The 25,743-nt window shown below is 41.8% G+C and overlaps 2 protein-coding genes across 12 annotated transcripts in view; one reads left to right on the top strand and one right to left on the bottom strand.

Moving 5' to 3' along the window:
- The first annotated feature begins 663 nt into the window (after positions 1-663).
- Positions 664-15,054, top strand: esr1 (estrogen receptor 1). Its single transcript, XM_015031281.1, has 10 exons — positions 664-940; positions 1,621-2,046; positions 2,835-3,073; positions 5,563-5,679; positions 6,050-6,228; positions 6,319-6,472; positions 9,068-9,206; positions 10,213-10,346; positions 11,646-11,829; positions 13,195-15,054. The coding sequence occupies exons 1-10, from the start codon at positions 930-932 to the stop codon at positions 13,481-13,483; spliced, it is 1,872 nt and encodes a 623-aa protein (XP_014886767.1). The 5' UTR covers positions 664-929; the 3' UTR covers positions 13,484-15,054.
- Positions 15,055-15,380: 326 nt separating this feature from the next.
- syne1a (spectrin repeat containing, nuclear envelope 1a) overlaps positions 15,381-25,743 on the bottom strand; it is a 154,950-nt gene continuing 144,587 nt past the window's right edge. For 7 of the 11 annotated variants that reach the window (XM_015031270.1, XM_015031269.1, XM_015031274.1 and 4 more), the window contains 16 exons: positions 25,501-25,688; positions 25,255-25,405; positions 24,736-24,918; positions 24,465-24,602; positions 24,122-24,313; positions 23,367-23,685; positions 22,660-22,728; positions 22,200-22,333; positions 21,279-21,405; positions 20,994-21,205; positions 20,543-20,749; positions 20,309-20,437; positions 19,677-19,928; positions 19,492-19,581; positions 18,853-18,911; positions 15,381-16,470 (listed from right to left, as the gene is read on the bottom strand). In XM_015031270.1, coding sequence (XP_014886756.1) covers positions 16,194-16,470; positions 18,853-18,911; positions 19,492-19,581; positions 19,677-19,928; positions 20,309-20,437; positions 20,543-20,749; positions 20,994-21,205; positions 21,279-21,405; positions 22,200-22,333; positions 22,660-22,728; positions 23,367-23,685; positions 24,122-24,313; positions 24,465-24,602; positions 24,736-24,918; positions 25,255-25,405; positions 25,501-25,688 — 2,727 coding nt within the window. In that variant the 3' untranslated portion in view covers positions 15,381-16,193. The remainder of the gene's footprint in view (positions 16,471-18,852; positions 18,912-19,491; positions 19,582-19,676; positions 19,929-20,308; positions 20,438-20,542; positions 20,750-20,993; positions 21,206-21,278; positions 21,406-22,199; positions 22,334-22,659; positions 22,729-23,366; positions 23,686-24,121; positions 24,314-24,464; positions 24,603-24,735; positions 24,919-25,254; positions 25,406-25,500; positions 25,689-25,743) is intronic. The other 4 variants (XM_015031275.1, XM_015031276.1, XM_015031280.1 and 1 more) reach the window with 2 other exon arrangements.

The following is a 25,743-nucleotide window of genomic DNA, read 5'->3' as shown; positions in this document are numbered from 1 at the left end:
GAAAGAAAAAAACCATTTCTGAAAGCAAATTTGCTCAGGTACGAAGATCATACATTTTGGAAACATGTCCTTTGATGTGATGAAACAAAAGCGTTTGATCATATCATCAGTTGTTGCGTAATGAGGAAAACAGGGAAGCTTGCAAACCTCTGAACGCCATCCAAACTGAAGAATAGGGACGGAACGTGACGGCATCACTGTGTCACCGTTTTGCTCCTGAGAAGCTGATGCGCTTCTCAGAATGGATGGCGCCATGAGGAACAAACATTAAGATGAAATATTGAAGCAACATTTCGGGAAGTGAAAACCTAGACACAAAGGAGTCTTCCCAGTGAGTCATGACTGCAAGTTCACCACCCAATCAATTACAAATTAACTTTATGATCAAAAAAGGAAACGTACGTAAACTCTTGAAGGTGTCTAATTTTTGTGGCTTGTAGCAAATATGAATAATTTAGATTATCCCAACTGACCTAAAGCAGGATCTAATTTCAGGCAAACAGGGGAAACAAAGTTGTCTAATTTTTAATATTGTTTATAAACTAATGTTTTCACATGTACATGAATAAATCCAGTTAACATAAATACTCAGAAGACATTTTTGTTTTATACTTTATTATTTCTTATAACCATTTTTTTCCCCTTTTACATCTAAATCATGAAAAATACCCTGAAATGGGATTGATTGTGTAATTATTGGCTGTCAGAATGAGATTTGACCTCCGGTTTTGTTTGCCGTGTTATGGTGACCTGGCTCTTAAACACACCACACTTATTGATTTGGCTGCATCTTTAATTTGTTTATCCTTTTTTAAACCTTTCCACTGTTCCCACTCAGTACGGTGAGCCCACCTAAATGCCTGTGAGGCAGGCAGAGAGGAAGAGAAGGGGAATTAGTCGCCGTTGCGCAGCATATCCGAGGATGATTCATGTATAAGAGGTGAGTTGTATCTCGTGCTAGTTTCGGCTTTTTCTGCGGTTTGAGTGTTTAGTCTACGTGTATCTGATTTGCTCTGTGATTTAGCCAGCGACTGTGTGTTTGTTGGGTAATAATTTAGCAGGAAATAGACTGGTGATACTCGCAGAGTGCTCGATATCAGCTAAATGAGGGGTGAATATTCAGACACACACACAAACACACACTTTGGGAGTTGCATTCAATCTGGAATCCAGCTGTAAGGAATAAAGAGCTTTTCAGTCTAAGACAAAGGTAAATTAGAAATAGCTGTGGGGGAGGAGGAAAGGACAAGGAAGTTGTTTAGGAATCACTATTTTTATTTTTCCTCTCTCCCACTTGCTTTCCCTCACTCTCACACTTTAGTAGAGATCTATTAGAGTAAAAAAAAAAAAAATACAGTGAAAAAATAAAGTGAGATTGGGAGGAGTCTTTTCTAGCTGTATTTTTTTTTTCTTTTTGTTCCTTTGGAGCTTGAGAGCAGAAGCTTCAAGCACACAGAGGAGAAGCAGTTATTGGTCCATCCAAGTTGTTTGACAGGACTTATTGGGAAAGACGAGACCCAGAGAGAGGGAGAGCAGCACTACGCTCTCCCACACAGCAAATGGGAGAGCAAGTCTAAATCATGTTGCTTATCACTGCTGCTGTGCTGTGATGTTGCTCAGGCAGAACCCGGTGCAGAGCAAGCAGGAGTTCGGACCAGCACTCAGACCCAGGATAAGCCCAGCCTCCTCAGAGCTGGAGACCCTCTCCTCACCACGTCTCCCACCCTCACCCCGTGCCCCCCTCAGTGACATGTACCCTGAAGAGAGCCGGGGCTCCGGAGGGGTAGCTGCTGTTGACTTCCTGGAAGGGACGTACGACTATGCCACCCCCACCCCTGCCCCAACGCCTCTTTACAGCCACTCTACCACTGGCTACTTCTCTGCTCCTCTGGACACCCAGGGACCACCGTCTGATGGCAGCCTGCACTCTCTGGGGAGTGGGCCGACCAGTCCTCTTGTGTTTGTGCCCACCAGCCCGAGGCTCAGCCCCTTTATGCATCCTCCAAGCCACCACTATCTGGAAACCGCCTCAACGCCAGCTTACAGGTATGGGAATTAAAAATGCTTCTCTGTGTCTTTAAAACAGTAAAATTGATGCGTTTAAGTAATTATGTTTTTGTTTTTTTTGTGACTATAGTGCCTTTTACAGTGCTTTGATTTCTAAGATTATGCACAAGTTTGGAGAAAGTGTAGCTGATTTTCACATTTAGAAAATAGGCTGGTTGGTTTATTTTCAGTTTTTATACACTTTGGTCCCGTTTTGCTACCTATGTGCAATCACTGCTCATTGAAGTAAAAAAGAAAAAAAAACAAAAAAGAAATGGAACAAAGGATTTGCAATTTATGAGTAATGACATTGGCATTTTTAGTTGCATCTTCTCCAAAATGCCATTTAAACAAACATAATTAGTTAACCACACAGCTTCTTAATCTGCTGCTTTCAGCCAAACACCACCGCTATCTCTACAGAAAGTATCAAGCGTTGTCCGGGGTTTCTAATTCCAGAGATTAGGGACGTTGTGAAGGACCTTGAGAGAGGAACAATATGTAAGAGCAACAGAAGTACACAAACACGTTTCCTGATTTAAGTGGAAAACAGAAGCCTGGTCTTAGCCTCTGTCATTATTTAAGCCAGAGTTCAATTCAATCTTTTATTGTTTTTTAAGGGTTTAAATACAGAAAATAATTTTATCTCACATCCTTGATATATTTAATGTGTTTCACTCTTTGGCTAAATGCTGATAAAATCTGTTATCTGTGTAGTTTCACTGGCGTCACAAACTGTCTCGATGAGAACACCAAATCGCCAAATTAAAATTCACGGCCTGTTGCAGATCCAGTCACCAGCCGGCCTCCAGAGAGGACCAGTGTGACGCCCGTGACGAGGCATGCAGTGTGGGAGAGCTGGGAGCCGGAGTCGGAGTCGGAGTCGGAGTCGGAGTCGGAGCCGGGGGGTTTGAGATGGCTAAAGAGACACGTTTCTGTGCTGTGTGCAGCGACTATGCCTCCGGGTACCACTACGGGGTGTGGTCCTGCGAGGGCTGCAAGGCCTTCTTCAAGAGGAGCATTCAGGGTAGGGAGACAGACCGCCGTGACATTATGAAGCTTAAATCATGTGTTTTATTACATCTGTCATTGAGAACAGCTACATGAAAGAACTCATCAGACCACAATTATGAATGTGCTCTGATGTGCCTCTCTCGTCAGCCAGAGAAATGAAGTCGTTTGCTTAAATGAAAAATATTTCTTGTAGAGAAAGACGATGAGGACCGTAATTTAGGCTAAAACCCATTTCCTGTTTTTTCTCTCCACCTTCCTTCCACCTGTTGGGCCTTACAGTCTTCAAAAAAGTATTTACCCTCCCACCCCCCAAAGATTGTTTTTCTTTTTTTGACCAGAGTAAATACCAAACAATCTTAGTTCTGTGTCACGATGTGACTCCATTTTTTAATTAAATTATGACTTACCTTTGAACAACCAAATTTTTGGGGTTTATTTCCCTCACCACAGACAAGCCTGATTACTGCCAGTCCATAAATAAATCCCTGAAAAATAATCCTTGTGACAACACAAAGCAGACGAAAAGCAGCACACAACGATCTTGAGCTTAAGAAAAACAAATCAGCGCCTTTTGTCTGGAAAGGTTTACAAAGGATTTTGAACTCCAGCGAGAACAATTATCTACAAACACGCAACATGGAAGAGTGGTAAACTTTCCCTCCAGTGGAAGACCTGTCAAAATTACTCTGAGTGCATCACTGATTCATCCTGAAACAATGCAGCACTCATAGACTTGTAAATACTGATGGATCCATAAATCCTAACGTCCAAGCCTTCAGCTTATGACCTTAAGCTCAAGCACACTTAAGGTATTCAGATGTCTCCAACAAAGACTGAACCAAAGTTGCTACACACCAAAGATTAACTGTCTGTTATTTAAAGGGTTTCATGGCAATGGTTCCTGCCAAGAGTGGCGATAAATTAAGCTTAGGGGGCAATTACTCTTCACTATGTGGCAGGTTGGCTTGGACAGCCTTTTTTCTCTTTCAGGGTATTAAGGAAAATAAATTATTGCACATCACATGATACACAATGATTATTGTAATGGTAAAACGATTTCTCTAAAACAGGTGTCCAAAGTTTGGTCATGGGGGCCATTTGCAGCCCTTCAACTGGTTTTGATCCAGGACAGGTGGTTGATAACCTGGTAAAAAACAGCCCCTTGTTCTACACTTTGCTTCGTACAAAGGGTCTGGATCCTCGCCTGTTGAGAAATGATTGGTGGCTGGAGAACTGGACTCTGTTGAAGTTTGAAAAAATGGATCTAGTTTACTGGAAGTTGTGATTCTCTAACATTTAGCCTGCCCACTTCCTTCCTGGGGCCAAATGAAATATTATACTTTTGCCAAACTCCGTGGGGAGTGGACCAATGATCTCTTTGCCAGCAATAAAATGTATCAAACGTTTGTCTTGCTCCGACTGTATTTGCTCAGTACATGGAAGCGTGACGAACACGGACTGAACGGCTTCGGTCACTTCCTCCGCTGCCCTTGCTAAAACGGCAGGCGGACTGCTGCTCTAAAGCAGCGCACAAAATTGATGTCAACATTCACAACTCCTCCTTCTGTTCAAAGGATAAATCCAGCTCAATGGGAGAAATCCCAGAGGCAGCAGTGAAGGGAGATGAGAATCGAGTGGAATTGCACAGGAAGGCAATTTAAAGGTTAGGCTGTTGATGCAGATGGAGACTTTTCTTTTTTAATCAGAGCAAAATCTTTCCTGACAAATTGAAATCTCATTAAAATGGAGAATGTTAGAAACACAAAGTATTTATATTTTAATAATTATGTTTTTATCCTATGTACAGCTAGAGTTCTTAAAGAGATTCCCACATCCCACTGTTTTCTATGTGAGTGATCAGTTTTGATTTGATAATTTTTGCCCCAGTGTTTCCCTGATCCCTCCCTCTACTTCATAGAAACAGCTACAATATCCACTAAAAATGAAGCGATAAAGGTTAAATGCTTAAATGAGTTCCAGCTTTATGATATAATAACTTTCATTATACCAAGTAAATGACCTGCAAGCTTGTGTGAAAACAAAGAGGCAACTAAAGTTTGATTAATGTCCCTCCACAGATAAAGAGAAGACAAAGACATCTTACATACATTGAGCAGATTTCTTATTTTATTTCTTAAAAACTGTTGGTGAACTGCTTGAAAATAAAAAAAAGAAGCATTTTTTTAATAAGCTGTTGACCACATTTTTCCAGCCTCACAATATCAATATCTCCATGTGCACAGAGGAACTTCATCTGTTTGGTGGTTTAGTTAATGAGTTGAAACTGAAGCATGTTGATGGAAAATCTTGCAAAGAATGACGGATCATACAGAAACCAATAGTATCCATGGCAATGGCAAAGCCAAGATGCCATGTTTTAATTTTCTTCATCATAGATTAATTTAGGAAAGGGAATGGAGTGTTCCTGGCTGCTAAATAGCTCAATTTTGGATGGAAAATTAAACTTACAGTCTAAAAGTAATAGATTTTCTCCCATTTCAGGTCACAATGACTATATGTGCCCAGCGACCAATCAGTGTACTATTGACAGGAATAGGAGGAAGAGCTGCCAGGCTTGCCGACTTAGAAAGTGTTACGAAGTGGGTATGATGAAAGGAGGTGAGAAGATTACTGTTTTTTTGTTCATTTTTCTTTTTAGTCATACAATTTTTATAGAGACTTATTTTTTTGACAACTTGGATGCTAAGCTACACACATTCTTCCTCAGAAATTGAAAACCAATTTTGATGAATCAATGCTGTGCTAATTAGAAGAGAGTGTTGTTAGACATAGATACGCATGAACCTTACCAAGACCCTGAGATTTCTCTCAAACGAGTGCAACTGCTCATTAACACACTCCAGCTATTTATGTTCTCCACATCATTCATGTAATATAGATATTAGACGTGGTAAAACCAGAAGATCTGATGTGCAGAAGTCATCAGGAAGCGTTTTATGTTTGCGTAATGACATGTTCCGTCATTAAGGTGTGCGAAAAGACCGCGGTCGCGTTCTGCAGCGCGACAAACGACAGACGGGTGTCGGCCACAGAGAAAAGACTGGAAAAGGCCTGGAGCACAAAGAGGCACCTCATCATGATAAGAGGAGACGCAGCAGTGCCCTTGGAGGAGCGAGATCCTCAGTGACCAGCCTGCCGTCTGATCAGGTGCTCATTGTTTTACTGCAACCAACCTTTTACAAAATGTTTTGTAATTTTTACCCGATACTCATCAACGCTCACCTCCTGTGTTTCCAGGTTCTGCTTCTCCTTCAGGGTGCTGAGCCCCCGATCCTGTGCTCCCGTCAGAAGCTGAGCCGACCCTACACTGAGGTCACCATGATGACCCTGCTGACCAGCATGGCCGACAAGGAGCTAGTCCACATGATCGCTTGGGCAAAGAAGCTCCCAGGTTGGAGAGAAACGTCTAAATTTGTGCTCCTATATTATTTGTTTTGTATGTATTTGCTTCTGCTTGTCTACTTGAGGTTCAGTTAAATATTTCCTGGTAATGTTTGCAAGTATCAGCTATCAAACAGACAACAATTTCAGATTAACTGCAGAAACCCTCCCAGATTAAAAATGCCTTTAAGAGTTCTTTTTAGATCGCAGAGGCTAAATGCCTAAAGTGTCTTTTTAATTCTGCAAAAACAAATATTAAATAATTAATTTAATGTTACATGCCGAAAATGGCCCAGGCTTATAGCCAATACTCAAACAGAGTCATTGATCTCAATATCGCTGATTATGTTTTTTAGTATTTTACACCTTTTAACATCATTTCACTTTTAATATCTCGTAAATCTTATGTTTTTCTGCAGTCATGATTATTTTCAGTAATATGCACATTTAACCTACTGAGAAGAAAACAAAGTATGTGGCACATATAGCTCCAAAAATTCAAATTCAACTCTTGAATTTGTGTCATTTCATAAAAAATAAATTCCAAAACCATTGTTATGCTACCTTGTGAGATACAGTCAAGTTGTAAATAGTTAAAATAGTTTGGGCTCTTTATTTCTACATTATGCTCTCGGTTAATAAGGCTTGTCAAACTTTTAGTGTTCACCAGTTTAGGTTGAAAATATCTCTTATTTTGTTGCTAGGAAGCTTAGAGTGCGGGAGCCATTACTATTAGCCCCTCTTGGTATTCAAGTGCTGGGTGCTTTTGTTCAAACAACACATAGAATAGAAATAGGTTTTATTGTGATTGCCAAAAATGATTTTTCACATAATTACTAAAGATTATGAGAACACCTTTCCAAACTAATCCCTCTACTCAAAGCTTAAAAATGTTTGGCAAGAAGTTGAAGCTTGGCTTATAAAACCGCAGTCAGGCTTACGTTTTAGTAAAACCTGGGCACACAAATTTAGATTCAATGTAGATTTTATCTAATCCTTAAAACCACACTTACGTTTGGATAAACATCGCGCAGCAAGTTGCTTGTTGACCACGTTCTTTTAATAGCCATCAAAGCCCTTCTGGCATCCTTTTGGGTGGATATTTTGAGTCTTTGAGTTGATTTCACTTGGTCCATTTCCAGCCATGGGCTTCACTTCAAAGCCAAATCAGCACATTTTTAATAAAAGTTAAAGTTGAAAACTGTTCCAGACGCTTAATGTTAGCTAGCTTTATGCATTTGAAAACAATGCTTGATGTGCACATGATTGTTGTCCTGGTAGACCAGCCAACTGTGTGCTTTGGTGTGAAGTCCTCTTTCGTTACTCCAAACACCATTGGCTGTGACACAACCACACAGCATGATACTACCACCACCATGCTTCGCAGTACTTCTTGTCATAGCGGTCAAATTAGCTCAAGCTTTTTTTGTTTGGTCGTGAAACTTTCCTCCATTATCTGTGATGGAAGCTGTTTATTTCAATGGTAGTGTAGGTAAATTAATAATAACTCTGCACAGCTACAGGTAAGCTCACATCTAGTGCATCATGACCTTACTTATGTGTCTAAGATTTATTTTTTTTTATTTTTTTTTTACAAAATTTCTGCGCCTCGTAAACATTCATCATGATGCACTACTTGACAAACCTTGTGGTTCTGGGTTCTTACTCAACGACAAACACACACAAATGCAGAGCCATTAAGGTGATGGTAATTACAGTAATCACCTTTGAGAGCATTGTTTGGTCAATCTGCCGGCACCCCATCGAGCCCATTTGCAGCCACGGTGTGTAGCTGCAAAACGCACGCTAACTCACATTCATCTGACAGGAAGAGTAAATCCTGATTTTGAGGCATTACAACCTCCTGCGTCAGTAAAAGCCCAGACACACAGGTTAATTGAAAGGAGTCCCAAACAGGGTGCAGAGGGGGGGCAATTAGAAAAGACTGGCTGTAATTACATGTTAATTTAGACAGCTGAGAGCCCGCGATAAGCTTTCCCTTGACTGGATTCATTTAGATTAGCATCCACTGCTCAAAAACAAGATCATGTTTGAATTTTATAGCTGGCAAGATGTTGGGGGGGGGACAGAAAACATTACTATTACACAACAGGACACTCGAGTGCATCCCTGCAAATTATGTGGAATGATTTCACTAATTCAATTAGTCATAAATTACTTGAAATTTGAATCAGAAATGTAAGAAATTTTAATAAAGACATTCTGTCTTAATGTCTGACTTTGAAAAAAAAATATTTTCCTATTTAGTAATTCAATAATCTAGCAGCAAAGATAAGTTTTGAATTGTTAGAGTTGCTTATTTTGTGAACATATGGGTTTTGATGAAAATGTGACCCTGCCATTAAGATGAAACATTTTAATCGTCCGTCACCACGATTAACCAATCAGGAGTTTACAAAGCTCTGACATCACCATGTTAGCTTTCCCAGTTTGCTAAAAGGAATAATCTTATTCTTAGTGCATTATAATGTATTATAATACATTGTAATTCGTTGAGATGCACATTTAGGTGAAAGTAATGATGTTTTCGTCTTCCTTTAAAAAAAAAAAAAAAAGGGCGATTGGGGGCATTTCCTGTTTCCAGGTTTCCTGCAGCTCTCCCTCCACGATCAGGTTCTACTGCTGGAGAGCTCGTGGCTGGAGGTGCTGATGATCGGACTCATTTGGAGGTCAATCCACTGCCCTGGAAAACTCATCTTTGCACAAGACCTAATACTGGACAGGTAGAGAGGATTATTACCAACTTTAGATTAACAGGTGTGCCAATCGATTGGCTGTTTATCTTTTTCTTTTTTTTTTACTCCTACCCCTCCTCCACATTTCTTTCCATTTTCATCTCAGACACATTTGAAGAGTGATACATCAGCATTGTAGATTTTCCATTTCACACCTTGCCAGCTTTTGTGCCATCCCAACACATCTGTCACAGAGTGGAAGACTAATCACCAGCTCCCTGTGGAGAGGAGAGCAGCCTCTCCCTAACCTAAAATAACCCTCCTAATCATCACAGGGCTGAGCTGGAAAGCACAGCCCTGGTTTTAATCAAAGTCTTCAATGCAAAGAATGATAGAAACTGAACAGTGGAGAGAGGGAAGAGAAGAGAAGAAAGGAAGCAAAGCAGGGAGATCTCAACGAGGGACAGAGATGAGTAGAAAATAGAGATGCAGGGAGACATAAGGGTGTTTTCTGCTTTGCAGGCACAGCTTGTTCTCTCCATTTCCCCACATGTTCAGAGTAAACAGGCTGGTCAGACCACAGTATCTACCTTTGGGAGGAGGAGGGAAAGTGCAGAGTGAGACGAGCAGCAGACAGAGCTTTTACCCTCTGATGGCTCCATCTGATTCAAAAGTGTATTATGGAGAATTATCTCTAAAACCCGGTCCCTGAATGAGTGTCCTCGCCAATTGGACGTGATGACTAAAATGCTGTGGGGTCAGAGCTGACACATTCCCCTGCCCTTGTGCCATCCAAGTTTATCTTGCACTAAAGTAACTGGATATTATCCATCTTCCCCTTCACTTTGCTGCCATACTGGTAAATGGAGCAGTGCAGTGATTCAGTAGATTAGCTCTTAATCTCTGTATAGATTCTTAGCAGTAAAATGCCTCAGGTTTTCTTTTCTTCTCTTTTGACGGAGCTCCACGGACCAGAACTTAGGCTCTGTTTCTGTTATGTCATCGGCGGCTTTTATGTTTTTACCAAACTGCGTTTGTAAATTCTGCTTCCCAGGAATGAAGGAGACTGTGTTGAAGGCATGGCGGAGATCTTCGACATGCTGCTGGCCACCGCTTCCCGCTTCCGCATGCTCAAACTCCAACCGGAGGAGTTCGTTTGCCTCAAAGCGATCATCCTGCTCAACTCTGGTAAGACAAAGTGCTTAACGTGAAGGTGGACATGAGGACAGTGGACATGAGGACAGTGGACATGAGGACAGGGTTTATACTCAGTCTGGGAAAGTTTGGAAAATAATTTAAGGCCTATTGATTCCACAAATTAATCCTTTGTCCTCTATCTAAAGGTGACATCAGTCCATCCGTTCGTTCCTTCATCCATCAGTCAGTCCATCCATCCATCCGTCCGTCGGTCCGTCCATCCATCCGTCCATCCATCCATCCATCCATCCATCCATCCATCCATCCATCCATCCATCCATCCATCCATCCATCCATCCATTTGTCCATCCATCCATCCCTCCATCCCTCCATTCGTCCATTTGTCCATCCATCCATCCCTCCATCCCTCCATTCGTCCATCCATCTGTCCCTCCATTCGTCCGTCTGTCCGTCCCTCCATTCGTCCGTCCCTCCATTCGTCCATCTGTCCATCCGTCCCTCCATCCGTCCCTCCATCCATCTGTCCCTCCATTTGTCCGTCCGTTCATCAGATTTTGTATTTTTACTTAAACTGTGACCTTTATTCATCTGAAACTGGAGAAATATTGAACGTTGACATGTAAACATTTAGGAATCCAGAGTTTCTGTCCCTTTATTGTGAAGCATTTACACACAAACCGGCACACACACCTTTAAGAAGGTGACAAAATTGCGTCAAAATTTCTGGGAGTGTATATTAGAGACATGTCACCAGTTAAAAAAAAAAAAAAAAAAAAAAACAAACAAACAAGCTTCCAGGTTTCACAGTTTTGTTTGCATGCCCACCGTGTCACAAGTTCTGGTTTCTGCTGCGGAGAGCAAACGTTAACCAGTGTCAAACTGCACCCACAGAGGTGTAGCTCTGAGAGCAACAAATTAGGCGAACAGAGTGTTCTGAAAAGGCCTGTATCGTCAGTATGCGTGATAGCTGTTGCCTTGACTACATGAAGCAGCAAAGGTGGGGTATTTGTTGAGATATTCTATATACGAAGCAGAGAAGTTGGAAATACCCGGGGGATGAGACGGAGAGCTCAGCTGCTGGTTCATGATGAACTTTTGTGTGGTTTATGATTAAAATGCTTCAGTCTAAATTAGTCTTTCCGTTTATATCTGTGACTCACCCTTATTACCTCCTAGTCAAAGCAAACTGCAGTTGGGATTTTTTGCTTTAAAACGAGTCTGACTCAAGTTAAATTAGTTTTGCAGATCGTTAATTTGGAATCTCTCTCCGTTTGTCTGAAACATTAGCCGAGCTGCAGTAATCGGATTCTCTTCCATCTCTTTCATCAGGTGCGTTTTCTTTCTGCACCGGAACAATGGAGCCCCTCCACGACAGCGCGGCCGTCCAGAGTATCCTGGACACCATCACGGATGCACTCATACATCACATCAGCCAATCGGGCTACTCGGCTCAGCAGCAGGCGAGGCGGCAGGCCCAGCTGCTCCTGCTGCTCTCCCACATCAGACACATGAGGTAAAACCGAACGAGAAGTGACCCAGGAGCGCTGCTGGATCCACATTAGTTTGATGAAGGCTTTATTCTTATTCTTCTTCACATTTGACATTAGTTAATTTTAAACAGAACGGCTTCAGAAGAGTGAAAATCGTCACCTTCCTAAAAGAATTGCCCAAGTGTTTTTTTGTTTTGTTTTTTTTTTTGGCCAAAATGATTTTGTTTTCTTTCTTTCTTTTGCCAGAATTACTTTTCGCTACAAAATAACAGGCGGTTATTTTAGGAAGGTGACAAAATATAAAAATGTGACTTTAGAAAGAAGGTTTTTAGCTGCAAAGATATCACAGTGCAAACAGATGCGACCAGCAGACCAGAGGAGTGATGTCTCTTAAGTTATTCTGAGGATTAGTTTAAAGGGGGAAAGATTAAATGTAGGTGAAATCAACTTTTTCCAGTTCCACATCATGTTGTAATGGGACTCCCTCATCAAAAACATACCTGGAGTGTTGCTTTGATTCTTCCATGCATTTTGGAGAAATGCACACAGCTCCACCAGACTAGCGGCAGCAGCAACTAGGAAACACTTTGAGTTCCTGCGCATTCGCTTCTCAGTCTCAGCTTTGGTGTTATAACTTTTGATACATCTGAATGTTACAGTACTTAATGCTGCAGTTTCTTAGAAAGTTTACAATACAAAAGCAAACAATCTTCTTCTTCTCAACTTTAGATTCCAGATTTGTTTGAAAGTCTTGCCTCTTTCGCACTTTTGTCTTACACAAACCATAAAAACAGCAGTTTGTGTAAAGGTGAGCCGTATAATTTGCATTAATTACAACGCCGATCTGCCGTAATGAGTCGAGGTGTTTTTAAGCGCTTGTAGCAGCATTTTGCATCATGCTGAGGGCTAACCTTTCCTCTCCATTTGCAGAGTTGAGCTGCTAAAAGCTTGAACCTGCAGTCACGACAAATCGCACATACGCAAAACACCTTTATATCTGTGAATGAAAAATGATGCATTTGAGAAATAAAAGTGAAAACCTTCTTGTTTACAAGAAATCTCTAAATGTTGCATTTCAAAATTAATACCATCTTCCATGAATAACCTGACATCTTTATTATTTGACAAATTAAAACCACAAGACAAGAAAACATACTGTTACAATTTGTAGCTGTGGATTTTTAGAGTGTAATAGAATGCTTTTAATATTTATTTGCAATGTGAGCATCTAAGTTTACACAAAAGAAAAGCAAATTAGGGGGCATTTTACAGCAGAAACTGATGTTTTTAGACTCATCAGGATGCATTTTTATCTAAAGTTTCACCTTATTTACTGATAAAAGTGCCTCAAGCCTCATTTTTTCTCCTTTTCGTTTGCGCCTGTGCAGCAACAAAGGCATGGAGCACCTCTACAGCATGAAATGCAAGAACAAAGTGCCTCTGTACGACCTGCTGCTGGAGATGCTCGACGCCCACCGCCACCACCCGGTCAAACCGCCTCAGCCTTCGTCTCCAGATGACAAAGCTCCTCCCTCCACCAGCGGTGTGTGTTTGGGCGGCTCCTCCCTGCCCGGTTCCGGACCTCGAGGCGGCGGCGAGGCCCTGATCAGAACCCCCCCGGCTCCCAGCGTCCTGCAGTACGGCGCCTCCCGCTCCGACTGCACCCAGGTCCTGTGAGTCGGAGGCCAACGGTCGTTTTTAAGAACGACGCATGCAGTTTTGAAAATGACAGCTGAAGGTTGTATTTCCGTTGATTTTATCAGAAAGTAATTTATAAATGAGAATGTAATTTTATAGCCAAATGGGGAGAAGTTTCAGCTTCTCGGCACAATCTGAGCCTCAGTTCCTTTTATTTGCTGAGTTTCGTCTTTTTTGCTTTGCAGAGACGTTGTCAGACTTTGACACGCAGTGATTTGAAAGGATGAGCAGCTAGTTTTTGTGTGTTCTTCATCTTGACCAAAGTGCACTTCCTCTGACTGAAGGACTAATGGGCATTATTTTTACTTTTGCATATAGGAGGTAATCACCCATCAATTACTGGCGAAGATGAAACGCCACATATTTGCATCCGTGCTCAAAATTTAAATCAACTTAGCTTTAAAATGAGCGTTGTAGGTCAAACGCCTAAAATGAATCGGATCAATCCAGCCCACACTGATTACAGATTAAAGGAAACCTGGATTATATGCTGAGTAATCGTTATCCACTGCTGTCTGTGTTCAGGAGGGGTTTTCTATGCTTACCTGCAGCAATTTTCTCTGAATTTATGCTAAATGTTGATGTGAGCTTGTGTCCTGTCGCGCGTTTTCAGCACTGAGACTTTAACAGAGGGATGGGCGGGGCAGAGCGGTCTTCAGTTCAACTTTTCATCCACAGTCTGACGCTCCAGTAATTCATTGAATTCATGCAGACTTTGGCTGGATTTACTCGTCTACTAATTTAAGTATAATAACTAATTTCTAACTGGTAAATTTATGACTTCTGAATTTTAAATTTAGTTGATTTTTTTTTTTTTTCAGTACTTTTAAAGAAAGTTTGCAAACGATCTTTTCTGGTCTTTTCCTGTCAGACGAGGGGAATATTTTAGCGGGATGCAGATTTGTTCCTTCTGTTGGACAATTATATAAATTATAGTAAAAACAAAAGTTTTAAGTAATTTGCAGAAGGTTCCAGTAGTCTTTTCTCTCCTATTGCTTCAAAACTTCAAAAAAACAAAAACTAGATGTTATTATTGTTTAACTATAAAAGCTTTTGTCTCATGTTTCTGTTTGGAGATTTAATTGTGCTATGCTAACAGAACACTGTTGATCGTAATCCAGCGTTAGCCTGGAGATCAAGTAGCTGGACTAATTACAGACTTTAGATCAGATTTAGCAGTTTGTAAAGGGATCTTTAAGTTTCTTAAAAAGTAAAATGACCTTTTTCTTTTTGTCTTGAAACAAACCAAAGATATTTTGTATCCCTGAAGGAACCAAGGAGTGTTATCCACAAGACCTTAGAGTTCAGATTTCAGTTATGATTTTCTATATTTCGTGTGAATTGTGTTAATATGAAGAAGAACTTTCTGACATCTATGAATTTCAGAAAATCAGTTGACAGGCAGCAGAGCGTAAATGTGTGGGAAATGTTCAAAAAGGGTCAGAAGAAGAGCGTTTTTGGCCACTTAAGCTGAATTAGAGGATAAATCCAGCCAAACCGGACGTCACTTATCATGTGTTTACTGTGCGTGTAAATAAAGGCTGATGTTGGGAAACTTTTGCTCACTTTTTTTTTTTTTAATATATGCAACAAATCAGGTCCAGGAATCCACAAAAGTAAATACTTCATGTTTTATTTGCAAAAAAGAGTAATCTTCCTGAATTAGCAAACTGTACATACATAAATAACCATTTTCTTATTTCATTTTTTTTTCTTTACAGAATTAGTTTAAACAATGCAGTAATTAGACGGTTATTACAAAGCACGCTTTTATCATATCACAGCCAACTACTGAAACACTACCAGTGATTGTTTGGCTTTCTTAAATGGAGGAAACCTTCAAGTGCATGCTCAAACAAAAAGTTTTTTTTTTTTTAAACTGCCTTTCTTTAAAGGCATTTCAAGCAATTTACAAAGTAAGTGATTCGTTTTGTTGTTTTGTTTTTTTTCATTTACGAAAGCAAATCTGTAATTTTTATGCGAGTCTTAGCTTTACTGGAGGGCCTCAGTGCAGTACAATTTTTACAGTGCTTTAAAAAAAAATCTTTGCTTTTTCATGTTAAACCTTCATTTTCCGAGTCTGGTAGGTAATTTTTAGAGAAAAATACTACGCTACATCCCAGTCTTCAGAAGGGTTTCTGTGCTGTTTCAGTTTTTTTTTGTTTTTTTTTTCCTTTTATGTCTGAGAAGATTTTCGAACGTATCATTTTGGAATGAAACTTTTCACACCAAGAGACTGAATGATTGCTACTCCAAACTGGAAGGCTACTCTACAATTTACAGGTACAGATATCCCACACTCGAGACTTTAGCTTCATCAGCTAGCAGCTGATTGGACACTAAATAAATACTAGCAGCACTGGGTATCATGGACAAAAAGCACGGCTGACTTTGGCTCCCAACATAGATTATATAAATAGTGCTTTGTTCGTTTAAACGATTTCACACGTTTCTTTAAAAAAAGATATACACATTTAAGTTAAAACAAAGAAATATTTGGACTAAGGAGGAGCACTGTCCAGATGAAGGTCCGCTTCTTTAAAGGGTTGAGGGGGGTGTGCAACGTCAATGAGAGAGAAATACTTCATAATGCAGGATGAAGAGTTTGCTGCTCGAGGGCACAAAGTGAAGAGGAAAACATTCAGAGGAGTCCTTGGCAAAGAAGTAGGTAGAGGCGGCGCGCTGCTCCTCATATGGGCGGAGGTCCATTGGTGTAGCGCAGCATCGGATGGAAGGAGCGGGCAAAGTTGTTGGCGTGGTGGCAGCTGTAGTCCTCCTCCGTCATGGGAACGAGGCAGGCCAGGCCGATGAGGAGCAGCAGGAGCAGCTGGACGGGGAGTGCGGCCCTGAAGACCCGCAGCAGGAAGGACTGGTAGTTTGAGGAGGAGGAGGACTGAGAGGAGGTGCCGTCTGTGAGGTCAGAGCGGGAGGAAACGCAGCCAGCGGCGCCTGGCGATCTGCTCCGGCTGCAGGAAGACCCAAACAAGAGTGAGACGCGGCAGAGGGAACGTCTGATCTCACAAGTGTTCCCGCGTGACTTTTTGGTTTTCTCCTACAGTTAAATTGTTTTGGCTCAAAATCTGAAAATGAAAGGGAGAATCAAGAAATATACATACACACCCACAGTCGCTTCCAAAACTATTCATTCCACTCAACTTATTTGCGTCAGTGTGGTTTATTGGGACTTCAATGAACGAATGGCGTAGATTTGCCCCCGATCATGTTGGAGAGACGGGAAACCCGTGGAAGGAAAATCTAAACTTAGCAGCATCATGCTGTGATTATGCTTTTCTTCAACGGGAAAAAGTTAATTTATCCAAGTTAGGATGACAAGATTAAATTACACATTAGTAAAGAGATTTATTCATTTATTTCTTTTTAAATTGGTGGCTCGGGACTTTATTGGGAATGTCAAAGTAAAGCGGGTTGAACTCAGCTATTCTCCAAAAACTTACATTTTCATTTAGAAAAGATTTCATACGCATTTATTTTTGCTTGTCACATAAAATCCCAATAAAATCCCACAAGTTTGTGATCCAAAAGTAAGTAAAACGTGAAACTTTCAAGTGGTATTAATAATTTCTTTTGAAGCCACTTCATACAACAGACACCACCACAACAGAGAGAGCGATTAGAGATAGTGGTCTCTTCGTCTCTCGGGGGGAGGAGGGGTGACGGGTAGTCTTTGGCTTTAGAGCCGACTGTGTGAGAGTTCAATGCCACATATCATTCCAAACAGAAAAAAAGGAGTAATGCCAAAAACCTCTCTGGAGATTTCCACAGTTGGAGCCAAGTTTCAAGGGGAGGAACATTATGTTCTCCCAGGCACTCATCCTCACAGAGGCTGAATGAGGGTCAAACACTCACATCCCTCCAGCCGCCTCCCCTGCAGCCAATTTCAGTTCGGCTTCCTCCTTACAACGCTGCAGCTGTAAGGAGGCATGCGCGCTTTTATATTTTCAGGCCACACATCCTGTTCTAAATAATTAGCGGCTGCGAAACGTTTGTAACGTATACATGAACAGGTGGGGATAGTAGAAAACATTACAGCATCCATGGCAAGACCAGCGTAAGGCCGAGTCGGTGCCTTGCAAAGTTATTCGTACTCAAACTTCTTTTTTTCCCCACGTTTTGTCAATGTTTTATTACCACAAACTTTAATGCTTCTTTTACTGAGTTTTGATGAGACAGATCAACATGAAATTATGCATAATTCTGACAATTTCAAAAATGCGCTCTGAGCGTCTTTCTGCGCAGCTGCAAGTCTTGTGCTTCAACCTCAGTCAGACTATCTGCTCTATTTTGGGTTTTAGTCTGGATGTTGTAACACAACGAATCGTTTGATCCGAATACAAACTGATTTGATTTGACTGATAGAATAATACGTGAGCACAAAACTGCTTTCTTGAAGCCCTATTTCTGTAGCTCTCTGCCGGCTAGAGGGCCACAGAAATGGCGATGGCGGACCAGATTTGGCCTGCGAGCCTCGAGTTTGACGCACATGATCAAAACTATTCTTCTAGTGGTTTTGTTACAGGTTTGCTCTGAATTTAGTTTGATCATTTTCCCCAACTATTCTGGTCTTCATTATGCTGTTTATTCACTAATAAACCTCTGAGGTATTTATTTGGATTCATCAAACTACAGGGAGCTGAACACAAATGCTTGCCCCCACTTTTTGGACTTTTAACGTGTTTGGAAGATTTTGTCCGAATACAAAACATTGAAGTTTGTGGTTGCAAAGCGACAAACGGTGGTTAAAGTTCAAGGGAATGTTTTTGCAAGGCAGCGCAGGTCAGAAATGTCGGGAGTCAGAGGCTTGGTGAGCTCTGAAGAGGAAACGGAGGAGAGAGTGGGAGTAAACGCCGCAGGAAACCCGGCAGGAGTTAAAAGCTCCACATCCTGCTGGAAAGCTATGAAGAGAATGAACCGGGAAGGAAACAGGGGAGAGAAAAACAACTGCTGGAGATGGAGGAGAACACAGAGGCTGAGGTAGTGCCATCTAGTGGGGGAGGAGAGCACTACAAGGAATGACGGGATTATTTCATGATGCTAATTCAAAAGCAGCAAAGCAGTGAAACAAAAGATTTAAAGGAGAAAAGAAGTCGCCTGATGCAGGCGAGTCCCTCCTCATTTAAGAGCCGACAAACTGGTCTCTAGATGTGAGGAGGATCATGGAACACTGAAAGCACTGAATAAAATAAACTACTAATTAAAATTATTTGTAAAATAAACCATTCATATTTTTATTTAACTTGTCTCAAAATATTTATTTTTCTTTTAGAAAAGTGGGTGCAAGCTTCGGTCCCATCATCGTCCCAAGTTTCTAGAGTCCAGGAGAGAGGTACCTGTGGCGCGGGCCGCTCTCAGCGTGTCCTGGGTGGGCCTGACTACTTTTGCTTCGAGGCTGTACCACGCAACGAGCAGGGAGGGTGTAAAAGAAAAGAAAAGAATGTTTCAGTCAAGGGCAAAAAAAGTCGAAGCCTCAGATGAGAGGGACAAAAAAAAAAAAACAACATAAAAAGAGCCATAACATCGCTAAGGGAAAGAATCATCAGTAACCAAAGAGCAGCAATGTAATCAATGACGGTGATTGGATTTCTGAACCAAGAAATCTGGCTTCTCGTCAGAATAAAAATCACTTTTATAATAAACTAGTTACAATTACTGACATCAGAAACATACTTTCTAAAACTAGTCATCGCTGAAAATGAAAAGCCAGTTTTTCTTGTCATTTTTTGGCTGAACAATATGATGCTGGGCAGCAAAAACGTCTCATTTAAAAAAAAAAAAAAAAAAAAAAGCAGGTGGGCGGGCGGGATGCATGGCTACATTACGTTGGATGTGCTAGCGGAGCATTTGCAAAGTAGAGAAATCTCTGGTATTCGTAAACATACAGGAGGGCAGCATCGATTAAAGTATCCATTTTGGGAGCTAAATGAGATGTGCAGCATTCAGAAGGGGATGAGGAAAGCGAGGAAAGTTACCGATTGTCTTCGCCTTTGACCGGCCTTGTCCATTCTGGGACTAGCAGATCCTCGGATTTGGGTTTTTCTCGAAGGTCCCGACAGGTAATCCTGAAAATAAACAACGAGGCTCTTTAGGGATCAGATAAAAAACCCACAAATAAATCAAAACCAAAACGCCACAGCAGCATCGAGCATCCACTGACCTGCTGAGCCTCCGTGGCCTCCAGCCTCTTCTCCAGCAGCTCCAGGTCTGAGCTGACCTCCCTCTGCAGGAGCCTCAGCCGGTTCCAGATGACGTGGACCTTTTCCCGGGCCTCCAGACACTCGCTGCCCTGGGACTGGTTCTGATCGGGCTTCTGCAGCGCCGGCGGCCTGGTGTTGACCAGCAGCTGAGCGGACAGCTCCTGGAGGGAAGAAGCTTTCTGCTGCGAGTCCAGCAGCTCACATTTGATTTGCTGCAGGGGAAAAAAACACACACAAAAAAACCCAGAAGTCAGCAAGTTACATTTTACACTGCAAAAACTCAAAATGTTACCAAGTATTTGTAGTCTAGTTTCTAGTGCAAATATCTCAGTAAACTTGAAATAAGACAGACTAATTTACAAAAAAAGCTACTTGTAAGTTAGTTTTCTCTTATTTGAAGTGTGCTGAGATATTTACACTAGGAACTAGACCAAAAGCACTTAAGATTTTGTGTTTTTGCAAGATATGAAGTATATACTTTTTCAGGCAAATGCTATCCGACTATATCTTGATTTATCTGATTACATTTGATTCAGGGAAAACAAAATCTATCCCGTCAGGTTTTATGATTGCATCTTTACGAAACGCATACCATCAGTGTTTTGTGATGACGATGTAACGTTTCATAATCGGCGTTCTGAGAGACGGGCACCACCTCGTTCCTCCTGCGGTCGATGTTCTCCAACCACAGCAGCAGACCGTGGCTCGTCTCGTGGAACTCCTAAATAAAATTATATTTCTAATTATATTTCAGTTTAAAAAAAATGCGTTTTTTTTTTTTAATAGACTTGTTGCAGGAATCTCATAAACTCCATCTCGTCTTTACCTGGCACTGCATCAGCGCCCTCTGCAGCTCCTCTCTCCAGTCTTCGAGCGAGGCGCTGAGCCGATCCCAGCGCGAGTTCATCTCCTTCAGCCGGTCCCTCAGTTCCCAGGCCTCCTCCGAGTCGGGCTCCGACTGGAGGAAGTCTGCGCTGCTCAGGTTTATGGAGAGAACCTCGGACTTGTGAGCATCCACGCCTTTCTGCAGGTCCTGGTTGGAAGAGAGAGCAGACTGTAAAAGCATGTAGAGCATCATGTTATTTACAGCGGGGTTTGACCATAAACCAATCGGCAACAGTGTTAGTTGCTAAGAAATGAGAGTCAGGGTTTTAACTACAAAGCTCAATAATCTTCTTCAGCTTCCAGTTAACCAGCTCACAGATGAAATGTGTCCGTTTGCAAATAATGGAAGATTCTGCTTTGTTCTTTGGAGTCTGTATCACTCAGACACGCACCTTGAGCTTCTTGATCCTCTGCTGGATGGTGTGGATGTTGGTGCTGACGTCCAGCCCCCGCAGCCGGCTCAGCTCCGCCTCTGACTGACCCAGCCAGGCCCGCATGGTCTGCAGATCCGAGATCAGCTGCTGCCACTGCTGCAGGTTCTGTTTCTGCTTGTGCTTCTCGCTCAGCGACTGAGCCTGGATCAGCTCCCAGCGCTCAATCACGCCTAGAGGGGAAAGAGGGACGTTTAGGGTAAGAGCCCAACGTGAAACGTTCAGAGGGGGAGAGAAGAGACGGACCTGTGCTCTGCGTCTCTGTGCTGGTCGAGTTGGTGAGTCCCGGCAGGTCGTCCTCGTCCTCAGTCAGCTCTCCTTCTGCTCTTTTCACGGCGTCGATGCTGCCGCGACACTCCCCCATTAGACGCATCTGTGAAAAACAATCATCACTTCATTCAGTTCAGGGTTTGTACGCTTTTCCCACAAAAAAATTAAAGCATTTTTAATGCAAGCTTTCAAACTGTTCCAGCACAAATTAGAGCTCAAAAGGATACAAATGAACTAAAGAAGACAGCTTCAAATTCACGTTTGCACGATGTTATTTGTTATTAATGTCTTCATATAGTATCCTGCAGCATTGACAATGTAAACTAAAATATAAAATTTGATGTTTTTAAATGTCTCTCTCACACACACACCTTATACAACAAAACAAAAACAAAAAAGAATCACCCGATTTCAATTACACAGATCATGAGATCTGAAATAATAAATATTTGTAACATTTAAACAAAGCAAACATATTATGTTAAAGTCCTTCCTGCTCAAATAAAATGCTTAAACACAATATACACAGAAAGTAAAAAAAAAATAAATAAATAAAAAATTCTTGCTAAGTTTTTTGGCAAGAAAACCTTAGAAAAATTATTTCCATTTTTAGCAAATGGAAATAATTTTGATAATTCTAACTGACCAAAGACAAGAAATGTTTTAACTTTAGACAATGAGAAAAAAAAGTGTGTCATTTATTACATGCATTAAAATAACAATATTTAGGCTTTAAATCAAATGTTAGATTGAACTTTATTGCAGTTTCCAAATCTAATTGAACTTGAAGCCTTTTCAAGGATTTCAAGCACCTCTATGAATCTTGTAATTTATAAATCTTAGGACCAGAGTCATGTCTACAGGTAGTTCTGTGTCCAGGGGACACATTGGACTTACGTAGCCCATGTATGTTGAGTCCATGTCGGGGCTGGAGCGGCTGGCGGACGCCTCTCTCTGCTGCAGGTGGTAGCGCCCTGCATCCAGAGCCTGGTCCAGCTGTCGCAGACTGGCCTCCAGCTGTCCAGGCTCCCCTGCATCAGGAAACACAGGCAGGTGTTAGATAGCTAGGAAGACATTGTTCTCCGAGAGCTTTTGTTTGCATGCTGCTCATGCGATAAAATGGCATGCAGTTAGTACGACACGGAGCGAATTGGTACGTTATCACTGACATGACGTTTCTCTTCAATGAAACTGGGTGATGTGGGAAAGCAACAGTTTGTGATGCTGTGATCTTCATGCAGTTAAAGATGATTCAAGATGATGGAGGAAGGGTGGTAGTAAGCATCGGTTAGATAAAATATTTTAGAGTTTTAGCTGTAAATGATAGCATGCTGGCCAAGCTTGTGCCGTTTCATACCAGAGGAGGATTTCAAAGTGTTCTCTGTCAGTTTTATATAGGCCTCTGGGCTCTCTGGGATAACTACATCTGGGGATAGAGACACAACAAACTCTGCTTATGATGGAAACATCTCTGAATGCAACAAAATGCTACAAGCTGCTAAGTCATTTTAATGGGAATAAAGTTTCAATAATTATAAAGATCTGAAGTGAGCAGCTCAGTGGTTCTTTCTCAATACTGATAATATTCTGATGGTGAAATGTTTAAATATGAAGTATTTCCTTATCCATAAAACACAAGATGCTCAACGTTCCTCATTTAAATTTTTTGCTACTTTTTTGTCCTGAAATTCTCATAAAATGTATTACTTTATACTGCTGATGTTACAAATTTATTCTGGTAATATCAAGACTGTATTCTTGTAATATTATGACTTTATTCTCATTGTTAAGATAAATAAATCATTGCTTGGCCCTAAATATTCCATCAGAGAAATGACCCGAACTCAAAGTAAAAAATAAATAGAAATTGTAAAACAAGATGGCCGCCTCGGCTCTGAACTATTGAAACACAAGGAGTGCATTGGTGTAAGAAAATCCAGATTTTCAAAAAAAATAAATAAATTAAACCTTCAAAAAACAAAAGTTTGATTAATCAATTAAACTGATTTATTGCCCAGCCCCCAGTGAAACAAAAACATAAATTCAGTTGGTAGTTGGACCGACCTGACAGCACCGTGCTGCTTGTCCTCAGATATTCATCCTCCTCCGGGTGGCCTCGGCTCCGCTCCGCATTTCCCCGCCCTCCAGGGCTCTCCAGGTCTCTGCTGAGGTCGTAGTCATGGTCCCACTCTAGCGGGATGGAGTCCACACTGGCCGGCGTGTCTCGGCCGGAGCGGTCCGCCCGGATCGGCGCCGCCGTGCCCGAGGCCGGTCGGCTCGACGGGCGTGGGACGGGCGACTCGCCCCACTGCAGATCAGAGAGGTCTCCGCTTTCCTCCACGTCCAGCTCTCTGTCTGAGCCGTCGAGCTCATCATCCGCCAGCTAGAAGGAGTCGGTGAAAAAGCAGAACCCATCCAGGTTGAAAGGGATTTTACGCATAAAACCGAGAGATGTATATAAATTATTTTTTTTTCCCAAAGTATTTGCATTAGAGCCAATCAAACAGACAATATAACTTATTAATCATATGCACCTATTAGCACACTTAATACAACACTGACATAATAGTGCATCAAAAAATGAAATTAAATGTAATAGTTTTCAGGTTTTTTTTTTTTTACAAACAGAAAAAATACAAACAAAAACCAACCGTCTTTCACATTCATCAAACTTCCAGTTTAACAATAAAGTGCGTAAAATAAATTCCTAACGAAATACATCGATGTTTTTGTAACGAGACAAAACGTGGGAGGCTTTTAGAGGCAAGGATGCATTTGCAAGGCGCTGCTGCTCTAAACGACTTTCTCTGTTCACTTACAGGCAGTCTGGTAAGCTTCTTGTAATATCGGTCCACTCGTCCGAACACTTCCTGGCAGTATCTCTGCAGCTCCTCCAGCTCCTCCTCGATGACGGCGGCGTCCAGAGGCTCGCTCTTCTCGATGAGCGCTTCGCCCTGCCGAAACACCAGCTCGATCTTCGCCGTGTTCAGATAGATCTCCTGCTGGAACGCCTGCACACACACACACACACACACACACACACACACACACACACAGATAAACATAAACATCTGTTCATTCATCATGTGAATAGATATGAGCTTATAGTTAAAAATAAGGATGGAGGAATTCGTTGAGCACTGAACGATGCTCCATTCTTACTCTGAGCTGTTTGATTTTGGCCTGAACGTCGCACTCGGAGAAATGCTCGATGTTGGTCAACTGGAGGTCCATCTCAGTGAGCCACACCAGGATGCTGTCCCGCGCCGTCTCAAACTCCTCCCTCTGGCTGATGAAGTGCTGCACAGACAACTTCTTCTCGTTTGTCTTAACATCTTTACACTTCAACTTAATATATTTTTCTTTATTATTTTTGCAATTTTTCTGGGTTCTAACTGAGAAACAAATTAGCCAGCAGGCAGGACGCCTCTACCTTCAGTCTGCGAAGGATGGCAGCCACTCTTTTCTGCAAGTTATCCCATCGCCTGTTCCCATCATGCACCATTTCTCTGAGACGGTGGGAGGAGTCTGTGCGGTTCTCCCGGGCCAGGCGACGGTACTGCTTGTTGATGAGCTCCAGCTGGGTCAGACATTCCTGCACCTGGCGCTGGAACGCCTGTATGAGGGGGAAAAAAAACCCACACACATCAATGACAAACAATTCAACTCTATTTCCACTTGCACATATAATGAAGATGTTACTCCAAACCATCACTTTAACAGCTAATTTTACTTTTAAATAATAATAATAATAATAATAATAATAAAAATCTAACTGTAGTCTAAAGAAAAAGAAATAATGCGCAGTGATGTTCTGAAGCAGCCGAATCAAATCAGCCGCAGTAACATGACGCTCTTCTGTTTTTATGAACTGGTGCATCGACTGCATTTGTAGGATCTTTTACTAAAGAACGAGACAAATCAATGGGATGAATATTAAAAGCACACAGACCTCAAACTTCTTCAGCTCCTCCTTAGCGACGGTATAAAGAACGCCAGAAGAGTTGGGCAGCGCTGCCGTTTTCTCTGACGTTTTCAACCAATCCTCAAACCTGGAGTAATCATCCAGAAACTTCTGCCACAGCCTCCACGTCTCCTCAATCCTGCAGAGCAAGAAGCGGAGCTGTGACTGAAGGGAAGCAAAGGCTTCCAAAACATGCTGGATATGTCGGAAAGTAAACGTAGGAGGTCATCTTACTTGAGCCTCCTCTCCATGGACATGGCGCAGATGTTCCTCCAGCGTCTGTCGAGGCCTCTGGTCGCCTGCTGGATGGAGTCGCACTCCGTCTCTGTGGAGCAGGCGTCGCAGTCGTGCAGCAGGACTTCACACAGGTTCAACACCGACGCCACGCCTGTGCTGTGTTTCTCTATGTCCCGCTGCAGGTCCTACAAAAAGAAAAAAAAAAAAAGTGATTGCAATTTGGTATAACTTTTATTTATT

The sequence above is a fragment of the Poecilia latipinna genome, unplaced genomic scaffold, assembly GCF_001443285.1.
Source record: "Poecilia latipinna isolate Pla-1442-1.1 unplaced genomic scaffold, P_latipinna-1.0 Scaffold201, whole genome shotgun sequence".
In the NCBI taxonomy this organism is placed as follows: Eukaryota; Metazoa; Chordata; class Actinopteri; order Cyprinodontiformes; family Poeciliidae; genus Poecilia; species Poecilia latipinna.
This window is presented reverse-complemented; position numbering and strand designations above follow the sequence as displayed.

Excerpts from the sequence above, each read along its gene's own strand:
- esr1 (XM_015031281.1), top strand. Across the intron at positions 2,047-2,834 it reads GCCTCAACGCCAGCTTACAG|ATCCAGTCACCAGCCGGCCT; the intron begins GTATGGGAATTA and ends GGCCTGTTGCAG. Across the intron at positions 9,207-10,212 it reads CAAGACCTAATACTGGACAG|GAATGAAGGAGACTGTGTTG; the intron begins GTAGAGAGGATT and ends TCTGCTTCCCAG.